The sequence below is a fragment of the Carcharodon carcharias genome, chromosome 14 (assembly GCF_017639515.1).
Source record: "Carcharodon carcharias isolate sCarCar2 chromosome 14, sCarCar2.pri, whole genome shotgun sequence".
Lineage (NCBI taxonomy): Eukaryota > Metazoa > Chordata > Chondrichthyes > Lamniformes > Lamnidae > Carcharodon > Carcharodon carcharias.
In genome coordinates, this window is record NC_054480.1 from 145189129 (window position 1) to 145203113 (window position 13985).

At 43.0% G+C, this 13985-nt stretch overlaps 1 protein-coding gene across 3 annotated transcripts in view; it reads left to right on the top strand.

Moving 5' to 3' along the window:
- LOC121287241 (phospholipid-transporting ATPase IC-like) overlaps positions 1-10139 on the top strand; it is a 126645-nt gene extending 116506 nt beyond the window's left edge. For all 3 annotated transcript variants that reach the window (XM_041204939.1, XM_041204940.1, XM_041204941.1), the window contains exons 26-28: positions 1079-1217; positions 4114-4244; positions 6519-10139. In XM_041204939.1, coding sequence (XP_041060873.1) covers positions 1079-1217; positions 4114-4244; positions 6519-6761 — 513 coding nt within the window. In that variant the 3' untranslated portion in view covers positions 6762-10139. The remainder of the gene's footprint in view (positions 1-1078; positions 1218-4113; positions 4245-6518) is intronic.
- The last annotated feature ends 3846 nt before the right edge of the window (positions 10140-13985 follow it).

The following is a 13985-nucleotide window of genomic DNA, read 5'->3' on the forward strand; positions in this document are numbered from 1 at the left end:
CAGTGGAACCTATATTAATGACCATCAACAAGAATCCAATTAGAAAATATAAATCTTTGTGAAGTCCGAGCTAGCTGATAGAGTGGTTCATTTAAACCAGAGGTTCTAATACTTGGGTCCACATACCCCTTGGCGGGAGGTCTGCAAAATAATGTGGAAGTGCTCACTGAGCAGGGCTGATCTTATGGATGGGCAACATCGACAATTAGTTAAAGACCCACTCGGAGTGAATGGCAAATGTTAACAGAGTCTGCAGCCTCTTACATTGGTGCACCGTCAGCCAAGGAGATGCACAAAGCCGTCAAACCAGCCTCAGCCCATCCTTTAGTCAGTCTCCCAGTGCTCTGCAGGGCCATTGTTCTATAGATTGACTAAATCAAACTCTCTTTCCAAATACATGGAATTTTTACAGGTGTGTTGGGGGTTCACATTTTGCAATTCCATCCTCTTCTTCCTGAAAAACAACAAATGTTGGCTTATATATCGAATGAGTTATGAGCATCATTGTCAAACATCACATCAAGGATAGGCAGCCTCTGCAGTGAGAAGCAGGCACACTCATTTCACTGATATCTGTAAGAAAATACCAGTTTTCAGAAAAGCAATATGGAACTCTCTATACATGCCACTTCCATATTATAAGTGTTATACGGTGTTATAACATAGATGGGGGTCTGTGATTACTAATCCATTTGCAAAGGGGTCCTTCAACCAAAAGTGTTTGAGAATCACTGTTTTCAGCAGTGGATGTGACTATATTGAAGTGTGGTCATCGAACAATTCTGTCTGGTTCCAGTTCTGGGAGTTCTGAGTGATTACGGGACTCCTTTTCTTGCTATTTTGTTGCACATTGGAGGTGACGGATATCTCCGGGAGCCAATTGCTACTGCGTTGATTGAATTTAGGTGCCAAACAATTCTGTAGTACATCCAGAGTGTAGTATTTTTTCAAATGTTCAATTTGTCTGAATGGAAGTATTAAAAAGTGTTGAGAAATAGAGGCAGTTCCTACTTCCTTAATCACTAGATAGTTGTATCTGTCTGGAAGAATTCTAGGTAATAATTTATTCTCTGAACAGATTATGTTGGAGATTTCATACTGGACAGTTCCCAATGTTTTGTCCATCATCATCAGCCTTGGACTATACTTTTGCATCACCTTTGTAACCCAAAGTACTTTCTTGACTCAACGGAAACCAGATATGTTCCAATTCCAAGGTAAGAAAGTAATTTATCTGTTTTGATACGTACACTTAACAGAAGACAAATGAATTATATTTAGCGGTTTGGTCAATGCTAATTTGTAACTGAATTTAAGTTAGCCGATATGATACAAATTTGCACCTTTACTGCAGGTTTTTCACCAAATTCTGTGGTGTTGAAGTGAATATTTTCTTAGCTCTTAGATATCTTCTAGTATCTCGGACTCCAAGGAGCTTTCTGTTCTAAGCCATAATTGCAGCCTGCGTCTTTCTTAAAGTCTATCTTCCCTGGTGTCTTATTAAACTTCTTTTTTAAATCTATAGCAAAACATTACAAAAAATGAAGGAGATCACATATTTTGTTTATCCTCCTGACCTTGAAACTTATATTTAATCAGCAATGAATGCTCGTATAATTGGAAAGATGGGCTCAAAGAAGATGCCGAACAGTGTGCAGTGTGAAGCAGTTGAGCCACGGTTCTTTAGCAGATATATTCTTTTCAGTTGAATATTCCAAAAAAGAAGATTTGCTCCCTCAGTGATTCAGTGAATAAACTGGGCTGTTCAAATAGTGAAGCTTCCAGCTTTGACTCCTGGCCAGTACTCAGTTGATCTTAGATAAAAGCAAAAAAACTGCGGACGCTGGAAATCCAAAGCAAAAATAAAAATAGCTGGAAAAACTCAGCAGGTCTGGCAGCATCTTCGGTGTGGAACACCGTTAACGTTTCCAGTCCGTATGACCCTTCAACAGAACTAAGGTCTGTTGAAGGGTCATACGGGCTGGAAACGTTAACTGTGTTCCACACCGAAGATGCTGCCAGACCTGCTGAGTTTTTCCAGCTATTTTTATTTTACTCTCAGTTGACCTTAGCTGGTTTGCATGCACATGTATGCATTTCTGTGGGCTTGATTTCTATTCACTCGTGAGGGTGAGGTTTGGGGTGCGGACACACTTCGAAAATACCCCCACCCCCCCGCCCCCCCCCCCCCCCCCCCCAGATGGCACATCAGTCTTATGCCTCCAGAATGCATCTGCTGTTTTCAGGGCTGGGGGCTGGAGGGAGCCAGTAATCTTCTTGTCTCCAATTGATTGCCTCTTAAATTCCTTGAACAGTTTGTTAATGGGCTGGGGAGAGCAAGAAGGCAATTTTCAAATTGCAGGTCTGGAAAATCGAACAGCCTGGTACATGTTAGTGTACAGCTGTTGTTCGCAATGCTTGGAGCTATCAGGTGATGTTTCTGCTGAATTACAGTTATGGGAAAAAGGGAGGTCATTCATACAGAGCATGTCTAGGACCTTCTCGTTGACCGTTTAGCCATTTGTTTGCACCAGGGCTGCCAGCCCTCTCATCTCTTGCCTGCTCCATTCTGCAATGGCTGCCATCTGCCTTTGAACATTGCACTCTGGAGTCAGTTCCTGTCTCCTGGCAGTGCCTAGTGACACTAATCAGGTGCTAAACTCACCTCCGGCACAATCAGGGCGTCTGCATTTCAAAATCGTGTTGCGTCAATCACACAGATGTGGCGCTGTTTCAGGATCCAGAATTGAGGATTGAAAATCAAGCCCCGTGTGTGTGCACGTGTGTATCTGTTACAGCTTCTCATTGCTATTTCACTCAGTTGGGAACAAGACCGTTGATTGGAGGCTGAGATATTAAGTATTCCATGGGGCATAATGTTTCCTGTGTTTTGGGGGAGCTTTGGAGCATTAATTTGGGACCCAGGTGGGAGATAAAATCAGGAAGTTTTTAACACAAAGCACAGGTGATGGAAAATCCAGGATAGAATCAGTTGATTATTGCAAGGAGCAAGATTGATGGGCTCAATGGTCCTCCATGTTGCTTAATTTGAATAATTTAACATCAAATAAGTACTTCTGCTTTGACATTGCTTTTAAGATCTCCAACCAAATTGTTTCCTACTGATGGTTGGTGCATTACCAAAGGCCTGGATTCTCCTCTTCCCATTGGAAATGGGTGTGAAGTGGGGAGTAGCCTGACCTCGCTGTGATCTGGGTCCATTTTAGGGATTAGGGTCAGTTACAGTCTGTTAATAGGCTCCCAGTGGAGTCTGTACTGCACCAAGGGAACACTCCAACGCCGGGAAGAAAACTGTTGTAGCGCTGCTGGGGGGCTACTCATAGGACATGATGGAAAACAGTGGAAACCTCTAAATGATGCCGCTTAGAATGAGCTGAACTTCCTCTGGTGAATCCTTTCATTGGCTTGGGACTCATCACTTGCCTGTCAGCCAGCCCTACACCTCATTTACATGTGAGAGAGCAGAGTGGGTGTCATTAGGGGTGGGAGAAAACTATTAGGGGATAATTTCCAGGGGCAAAGAATCCCAAATTTTCTTGGGAGCACTGCTATGTGACCACCTGGAAAATAGTGGATTCCAGGAGGAAAATTCAGACCTACTTCCCTTTGTCTTTTCATTCTCAGGATGGGGGCACTGTTGGGAATGTTGACATTTATTACCCATCCTTAGCTGCCCTGAGAAGGTGGATCTTTCTCTTGAGCCACTCTGGTGAAGCTGTGCTGTCGATGCCATTAGGTGGGGAGTTTCCATGATTTTAACTGAGTAATGATGAAGGAACAGTCAGGATGTTTTGTGACTTGGTGGTGCTGATGCTCCCAAGCACCTGCTTCCCTTGGCCTTCCAGGCAGAGAGAGGGCTACATGTTTGGAACTTACTGGTGAAGGAGCCTTGATTACATTTCTACAATGCACCCTCTAGGTAGTAAACACGGCAGCCACAATGTGCCGGTGATAGGTGGAGGCGTTCGACCAAGCAGTGTGCTTCATTAAATTTGTGCTCTTCCACAATCCATTAAGGTTGTTCATATCTGCCCCAATAATGATTAGTGTCAGAATTTTGAGTGCTTAATGTTTTTGCTTTTTATTTTGCAGGAGCAGCTTTAAATACTTTTAGAGAGCCTTATGCCTGGCTGACTATCCTACTGACGGTTACTGTAAATGTTATCTCTTCCATTACAACTCGCTTAATTTGGGGATTCTTTAGATCCAAAGGTGCAGGAAGAGTAAGTACACTGCTTTGAATTAGTTTGCTTCTGTTCAGAGCATCTGGTATTTATTTATACTTAAAAAGAAAATAAGTGATAGTTACGCTTCATCAAAATGCCAAAAAATATTTTCATTTTTTGAATGTGGATAAGCGAATTCTATTCCTATTATTTCTCTCACAATGGCTGAAGATATCAATTGAAGCTAATCTTCTCCAAAGAGAAGGTAGAAAGTCACAGTATGAATAGGAGACACTGGTCCCATACATCCCCTTGCAGCTTTAGTGACAGCAGCCTTGGTGGGAAAGTGGGGTCAAGGTCAGAAGTAGCATAGATACAGAAGCCAGTTCCAAAACTTAACAATGAAAAACATCACTTTATTTTCCAAAAGCGACACACTGCAGATGCTGGAAATCTGAAATGAAAACAGAAAATGCTGAAAATACTCAGCAGGTTCAGCAGCATCCATGGAGAGAGAAGCAGCTGGGTAAAATGTTCATTGACCTGAGGCATAGGGAGGTTGGGAGGCAGCGGGGAGGTTGGTGGGGGTGGGGGGGGAGGTGGTCAGAAAGTCTAGGGAAACCCATAACTTGGGATTCACCCACAACTCCATTGCATGTTAGCAATGCCACTCACTGACCCGTTCCTTGCTTGATTACCTGGTGGGGAGGTTGGAGGTGTGGGGTGGGGTGGGGGATATGGGCCTGAAGGGGCGGATAGGGGGAGAGGGATCAAGAAGCTTCAGAGGTGGGAGGGTTGGGACCTGATTTTGTGGGGGGGGGGGGGGGGTGGTTAAATTTGGGGCTAGGTTCGGGAGATAGAGATTGGGGCCTGGTGGTGTGGTGGGTGGGGCAGATGAAGGCCTTGGGAGAAGGTTGTTGGGTGGGGGAAGGGGGAAGGAATGCTGCTTGATTGCAGCGTCTCCTCAGGCAGGCACCTGGATCAGGGGGTAGCTGTGAAAGTATTTGCCTCCTGAATCACCAAGTCCTCGCCTTGAGGAAGGTGCCAGGTTTCCCATGGCAACAGTAAATGGTCAAAAGCTGCTTTAAAACGAGGCTCACTTTTAATTCGTCTGCTTGCTGATGTGCACTAGCTGTTGTAAGGGCAGATGTCCCACTGAGCAATCCTGTTGGGATCTGAGGTAAGAAACAGGAGAACTAATCTCAAAGCCATTACCTGCTAAGCCAATAAATAGGAAAATAGGACAGGAGTCGGCCGTTCAGCCACTCGAGCCTGTTCCACCATTCAGTTAGATCATGGCTAATTGTGCCTCTACCTTTAGTGCACATCCCTCGACACCCTTGCCTGATAAAAAGCTCAGTCTTGAAAGGTTCAGTTGAACCAGGATCCACTGCTTTTTGAGGGTGTCTATTATTCTGTTACTCTTTGGGGAGAATTTTCCCTTTGGTGGGCAGGTCAGGTGGGGACAGGTAGAGAGCCGATCACCTCCAGCGGCCGGCTGCACGCCGCCACTTTACACAGGCGGGCCAATGCGCGAAAGAGTGTACATCATGGTATCGCCGATTCATTAGCTGCCTGTGAAATGGAATCCGTGAGAGTGAAAATGAAGAAAACATGCAAATGTTGCTTGGTGTTCTATTGCAATAAGTCTGTTGTTTTTTAAAAAAAACCTTTGCGTTGTTTTCAAAAAGATTCCCTGAGCTGCAATCTTGCTGTTGCACGGTGACTTCACTGTGAGGTTTCCCAGTCAAAGATAACCCACAGTGGAATCGCAACAAACCTCGAGATCTAATCGTTATGTCGTTAGATAAACGTCACAGCTTGATCTTATGGAAGAAGAAGGTTCCACATGGTCTGTGCTTTAGTGGTAACCTGGCAAACCAGTTTGCTGGGTTTTGCCACAGGCTGCCTGTTATATTATTCGCAAAGAAATAGGAACTAATTCCTAAGAGAATGTACATCCAGAGGGTCACATTTACTGCTGCACCGCAGACAGTTGCCAAGCAACAATGCAACAGTCCACCAGTCGTATGGAGAGCTGTAAGTCTCAATGAAGCTCCAGAACCAGAAGGCATTAACACTGATGATCCACCTCTCCAGGTTAGTCCCCCTGCAGTGAAGTTGAAAATTACCCCTTGTGTCTTAAAGACATTATCCACAGCCCTACAGAGGATGTCAGTACCTCACAGAGGATTCTGCCTGTAAGTCAACTGTAGCGGTGGATAAGGGATGGACTTTAATGAGTTATGATTATGCGGTGTGAGCTAAATGGACACATGAGAGGGATTGCAATTTCTTTCACTAAGTGTTAGCCTCTTTGACTATTTCCAGGCAACTTATGAAGATCTAAACAAAAGTCAGCAAATTTCTAACAGTAAGGCCAACCATTTCAACAGAGATTCAACACAACGCCGCTCGGCCTATGCCTTTTCGCAGGACAAAGGCTATGCTGACCTCATTACCTCAGGAGCAAGTATCCGGAAGAAAAGGCCTGCTTCAGGAACAAATACAAACAGCAATGCCTGTAAAAGTACGCCTGAAGGGGAAAACGATGTGGTGCAGGAAAAATTCTGAAGTTATCACACACTTCAGTTCAGGCATTTACTAAGATGCTGGAAACGTTTTGACACTGTTTCATGGACCATTCTAGTAAATATCCAAAATACCAGGTTTCTGAAGAATTCTGATCAACTGAAGACTGTACTCAGCCCACAGTAAGAGTTAGCTTTGTCCCTGCAACTTGAATAGATATAGTGCCATTCATCCTGATTTGTTAGGGCCTGTGCATAATACATTCTGTTATTTCAGTCTATTTAAATCTAGTTAAAGTATTTTCTTTGCACTCTTGATTTTTAAAAAGTTTGTTCTGTGGTGCAATTATGGGATCCGTGATTGGATTTCTTGTTTTTGGTTTCTGATAGTCAAAGCCCATTCAAGTTTCCACATAAAGAAAGTGAGCTTGTGCCACCAGACCACCAGGAAGAGAGATGGCCATCATAATATGCTGTTGCACCAGCAGTGATCACACGTGTCCACCCACTCTTATTAAACGCTTGAGGTTGGATACATAACCTAAAGTAAACTGTTAGTTTAATCTGATCAGCACTTAACCCGCCAAAAAGGACAATGGCCGGGTCGGGTGGACTGCTTGCTTTTACACCCAACCTAATATTGCACTTCACCAGCTTCAATAAGGAAAAACATTACGTGGGTGTAAAACCAACATTGAACCTGATCTCCATTGAACATCCCCACATCATGATGGGCGGGTTAGGTTAAAATTGCTCCCTAAGTATTTAACCCTCACTAGAGTTTAACCTTCACTAGAGCATCAAAACACATATAACCTATTAAATTCCAGTAATGCAACATTCATAACACTGCTGGACATAAAATATAAGGAACAGGCCTATTCCTCACTCAGAGTGCTGTCAAGTAGAAATCACTGACTAACTACACATCTTGCCATTGTGACAACAATTAAGCCACATGGACTAATAAGCTCCTTACATTCAATACAGGCATTTCATATCTTTACTTATTCACCAAAGAGCTATTATCATTCTGTGCCGGATTCTGCCGTCTTCTTCTTTCACCAAGTTTGGAACTCTGACATGAATTGACTAGACCCCACACATCTTAGTACAGCTTCTAGGTTTTCGTCTGGCCACTGAAAATGGTACTTGGACTTCATGAGAGAGATGACTAGAAATATTGACTCACACAACGAGATGTGCTGGACACGTCCCTGCTCTCCATCCAGAGTGCAATTGGATGCTGTTTGCCCTTTGCCATGGTTTGCCCACTGGAGTCACTGGTTGTTGATAAGTCTTGCTTTATTCAGGCCTGGAGCAGTTATTCCAACTGGTTGAGCTGATCACAATGTCAATCCCCCTCTCCGTTCGGAGTTTCTGGTGTTTCCATTGCACTACTGTTCAGTGTTTTCATTTGACTGGCACTCCATTTTACCAGGTGACCAACAAACAGTAACCAAGGAAATAAAGCACACACAATGATCAGTAAACACTCATACATTGTGCTTTCATAGCTTTTTACCTACAAACATGCAAAAACGTTCAAGTACACATGCATGTGAATTAACGCGGTTAATGGTAGTGTCGATTACTCATTTTTTATTTGTTAATTGAAGATTCATTTAGCCCTGTTTGCACCCCACACATGGCCAGTGGTAAATGTATTGGACAGCACTGCACTAAAACACTAAGGCTGGGATTTTCCAGCCCTGCCATGGGAGATGTGGTGGGCCAGCCAGAAGTCCAGTGGCTTTTGGCAGGAAAGGAAGATCCCAGCATTGGGCGGGCTCAGAAAATCCCAGCCTAAAGGTTGAATACGACACCTACACACTTAGATGAATGGTTTCTCCCTAGGCTACCAAATATCAGGCACTCAGTTCCTGCTACGTCTCGAGTATAATCAGATATAAGTGTGCATTAGACTGGCACAAGTCAGGGATTCATTCCTTCCCAATGTCCCTCCCATCATTTGATTGTTAATAATTTATATTTTATTCAGATTGGCTCTATCTTTGTCACTGTGGTATCAGCAAAAATTGATGTTCAGCATGGCTGTTTGCACATGCATTGCCTACCTTTATATTAGGAGTTTCAGTAACCCAAATAGGACCATTTACAGTTACTTTGAGCCTCAAGTTAATTCAGCACCACTAGTAGACAGCATGGTAATTATTTTGCCAATTATTACATGGTTAAAATGATGTGTTTGGAGTTCCAGGATATAGCCTTTCCTGAAGGAATCACAGATTAAATGATGAGTCTAAGTTCGAGTATATAGTCTCCGGTGATTTATATCCCTCAAACACTACATTCGGAAGCTTCAATGATGGATTCACAATAATGTTAAATCCAAATCAGCTTTTTTATTATTATTGAACCCAAGGTTAACAGAGGAAAACAAAAGCACACAATACTCTGGATAGTTTTGTAATGTTCCCAGGGCTTCATTGTTCTACAGCCTGCACAATCCTCATGTGTTCCAAAGAAAATCGTATAGCCTCCAGCAGGCAGTCAGCCTTAATCAATGGTTCTACCTCTTAGGTACTAGACAAGGAAAATGACCTCTCTCTCATTTGAGTAGAGCAAGTTCAGGAGTTAGGAAGGGACCCACCTTTAATTTCCAGAACCAAAGTGCCTCTGCATGATTCGGTCACCACAGGTCTCAATCATTTAACCAACTTAAATAACCTCCATCCTCAAATCCAGATCATTACATGCATTTCAGAATTCACAAAATTCCTATCTAGTTGCACATGGAACCTGTCTCTGAAATCAAATTGATTCTGATCTCTTCTCCCCTCCATTCGTAACATGCTCAGAACTATTTGAACCTGCAAAATCGACAACTTGCAGACTGGGAGATGCTTTGTTATTGACCTTTATATGGTGTATAAGAAAGAACGATAATCTGAACACTTCATGTTATTTTTTAAATAATGCCATTAGAATTTGTTACACAGAAGCTATATTTGCATATATTGTATTTTTGATATTTTTATATTCAATGTGTTTTGAAATAAACCATTCATAAATGATTTTACTGTAAACATTAAATAAATAGTCTTTTGCAAATGTTATTAAATCCATATCAGATGTAGATTGGAGGAATGTTCGAATGAAGTGTGTATTTTTTCTGGAAGTAGACTATCACTGTGACAAAACTATGAGGAATGTGCAAGATCCATGAGTAGAAATTTTGAACTCTGCTGTTTTTGTACAAACACTGAATGTAATTTTACCAAATTTCTCTGCTGTATTTTATCATGGGTAACAATCTATATGCAAATAGTGCTTATTATAATTTCAACTCCCTTTTCTCTGTGTAAGAAAATAAAGTATAATTAGATATTACACTTTAAAGTTGCATATTCCAGTTGAGTACAAGTGTTCTGTTAAATAAATTTTCTGCTGCTGCCAATCGAGTCCCTTTCTTTGAGACAAGTTCTTTAGGATTTAAGTTCTGTGCTTTTTTAAAATCATATCAGGGATGTCCAAGTTTTTGTCCTCATGTATCATCGTGTAATATGGAGCCTTGGGTCACATACAAAATTTCAATGAGTGATCCCACTAATTTGTTACTTTCCAAGATACTGGCAGATCTTGGTGTTCTGATTTAGGATTTATCTGCCCAATGAGGAAACAACACTTAATGTGCTTTATAACCTCTAAGCCAAGGAAATTCAGTAAAGGCCTGGTCATCAAAAAAGAAATATACAAATAGACTGATTGGGTTTCGAGGGATGTATTGCCAGTACTTGAAGCCATTTGATGGCCCAAGGATCTCGGGTCGAGCCTCAGGCCTAGATTAATCTTTTGCAATGTTCAAAGTTGCTGCTGCTGCTTGTAGCTACCCCTACCAGGAGACCTGCCATTATGGTATATCACGTTCGTCTGTCTTGCACCATCCTCACACATCCACTGTAGCTCGTCTGCAATCACTCTGTGATGTCCCTCCGTCGTACTTGCACTTATGTAGCTCATTGAAAGGCCTCAGTGTTCCATGCAATGAATGTACTGTTTAAGTGCAGCACATTTTGGAACAGTGGAGGTTACACTGGGTCATAATAATGTCAAAATAATGGTAAGGCTAATGGTGCTCACTGTAATTTATGCAGAAATAGTACACCAGGTGCAGGGCAGATGTGCAGTTAAATCCAGACATCTAAAAGTTGTTGGATTTGCACCACTCTGTTGGCTTTGTGGAGTCAGTATCTCACTGCTTCTCCATTCATAAGCATTGAATGGTGTGAATGTTGCTGTATTTGCAGAGACAGAAACTGAACCCATCACAGAAAGTTAAGTTTGTCATTTCGAGTCTTAAGTACCCTTTTGATGGCATGGTAACAGCCTGATTGATATCCTTCCATGAGTGGGCAAGTTTTCCCACAAGGGCCTCTTCCTGCCTCTGACTTAATTGATCCCACAGACCATCCTTCAACCTGGCCTAGTCCTGCCTTCCACCTTGCACCTGGATCCCAGTGTTGCATTGTATACACAGCATCCTACCTAGGAGCCACCAGGAGACTGATGCGCAACCTGGAGACTGATGCGCAACCTCTCCCACGATCAACTGGGGCCTGGCCTCCATGTTTGCCGCTGCAATGTGCTAGATTAAATTCCACCCTTTGTTTCCTTCGCTGTGCCACTATCAGCCTATTCAGCAACTTGCTATGCAAAGAAAGTTTAAATTGAAAGTGTGAAGGCAAATCTAACTAACAGCAGATGCTATTGGATGCCCTGCTACAGTAAAATTTGGCCCAGAACATATGGCAATATGACTTTCTGCAGGATGTCCAACTACAGCATGTCTAAAGCATCAAATACAAAGATTCACATTATTGTGTTAAGCCCAAAAAGAAAGAAAGACGTTTATATAGCACTTTTCACGACCATCAGAAGTCTCAAGGCATTTTAAAGCCAATGGAGTACTTTTGAAGTGCAGTCACTGTTTAGGTATAAACTGGACTGCTGTACATATTTTAATATTGTGATATTCAAATCTGTGTTTTGCATTGAGTTCATGTTGCTGGTGCTATTATAATTTCTCAGTTTGCTGAGGCATCATGTGAGATTTCAGCCATCAGCATGAACTGAGATTATCAGCTCCATATATTACGTTGCAATGTACCTCAGTAAATTTGCAGCTGCATATTCTTTCCACAATTTCAACCAAATTAGTGAGTAATGGATTAAATTATTGTACAATGTAATTTTGAGACCAACGTGTTTATATTTTACTGCGGTGCAGCAATAATTAAACCTTCGTTCATCCACCCATATTTATCAAATTTGCTGCCCAATCCAAATAATTGATTGGCAAAGGCTGTTGGAGAAATTATTTTGAGCGAGACATCATTTCGAGAGGACTCAGAAGAGTATTTATCGTCAATCTGATGTGAGGTGTAGTGGTTTCAGCAATGCAACCATTGCTGATGGCTCCTTGCTAATTTTAATAAGCTTTTTGTCATCTTCCCATTGTAATAAGTATCGGCTGAAATTCCACAGCTGAAGAGGCAGTGTTGAGAAATCTATAGAAACTGTTGATAAAAGATTTAATAGTTAAAAACACACCAAGTACTGCGCACTTTGTTCTTTTGATATTTATTATAGGCCAATTTCTATAGTAACACTTAGGCATCAATCACACGATAGGCTTTGTACTGATGTGATACAAAGCTGATTTCACTCTGTTTTGGTCTTAGTGGAGAACAGAGTTCTGAGGGAGTACATGGTTGGAAATTCCACACGTGGTATTTAATCCAGGTAACGGGAGCCTCGCTCGCCGGCTGGGAACTGGCGAGAGACCCCCCCTCCCACCATCACCTCTTTTGGGGAAGGCCTACCTTATTCAGGCACTTCAGTGGCCAGCGACGGGCCTTCCCGGGTATCTAGGAGCACAGCAGCCCCCCCAGAGCTGCTAGCCAATCAGAGGCCGACATCTCATCGCCATCAGTGGCACCGGGGAAATGGTGACTGCTGCCGGCAATGCACCCACCAGAGGCCCAGGATCACTGAGGGATCCTGGCCACACTGAGTGAAGAAAGGATGGAAGTCTGAGGGGTGGGGGTCATGGGGGGAGTCGGAGGCAAGGAAGGGACCTGATCTACACGATGCCGGGTCCCTTAATCCGGCACGGAATGCCAGACGACAAGGCCCCGCCCTCCACCCCGCAACCCAGGAACCTGCAAGCAAACACCACAGGGTTTGCTTTTTGGGCTTCTTGCCTGGTAACTGCCCTGCCCACCGCTGCTTGAGTACCAGTGGCAGTGGGTTGAGCCCCTTATGTGGGCATTAATTTCCCACTTTGGGGCCTCAATTGGCAGCGGAGCGGTAAGGTTGTCCATGAGCCTTCCAGCACCAGGCTTAACTGGCACCCTCCCACTTAATTAAATGCCCCCTAACTCCAAACTCACCTCCGAGGAGGGCATTCAATTCTGCACACCATCTCTGATTGCTTACCCTTGAAGTTTGTGGGCAGAAAATCGCAGGCTGTTTGCCCTTAATATCCCATCATGCTCCTCTTGCTGTGGCCACAGAATCAGTTGTAGTTTTCATGTGGTCTCACTCCCTGCCTATCTCTGTAATCTTCTTCAGCTCTACCATCCTCCAAGATCTCCACTGTTGGTGGCCATCCCCTAAACCATCTAGCTTAAGGTTCTAAATTCCTTCCACAAACTCCTTTTCTACTTCCTCTCTACCTCTCTGTCCTCTCGTAAGACAATATTTAAAACCTACCTCTTTGGCCCAGTGTTTTGTCACCTGCCCTAATGCTTTTGCTCTGTGTCAATTATTGTCTTGATTGTACTCCTGTGAAGCACCTTGGGACATTCCAGTATATATAGGAGGAAGCTCACCACCACCTTCTCAAGGGCAATTCGGGCAATAAATGCTGGCCTAGCCAGCGAAACCCACATCCCATGAATGAATAAAAAAAATATAGATTATATAAATTGGAATATAAATTGGCAGGTTGTTATAGCAATTTCAGTAGATGTTAATGTTAACTGTCAGGACGTCTGCTCTTCATTAACTTAAAAATGTAATCAGCACCTTGAGTGGCACAAAGCATATTTGTTTAAGCACACAGCAGAGATCTTTGCCTGAACTGTTCTGCAGCTGGCAATATAATTTGGGCATGCATTATTCTACATTGGCTACCATATTCAAACATGCATGAGCAGGCTACTTGGTGTTCCTGGCCAATGCTGCTTGCTTGAGCCAGTAACAGAGTCAAACCAGTAAAACGACAACATGTGTAGTGCCA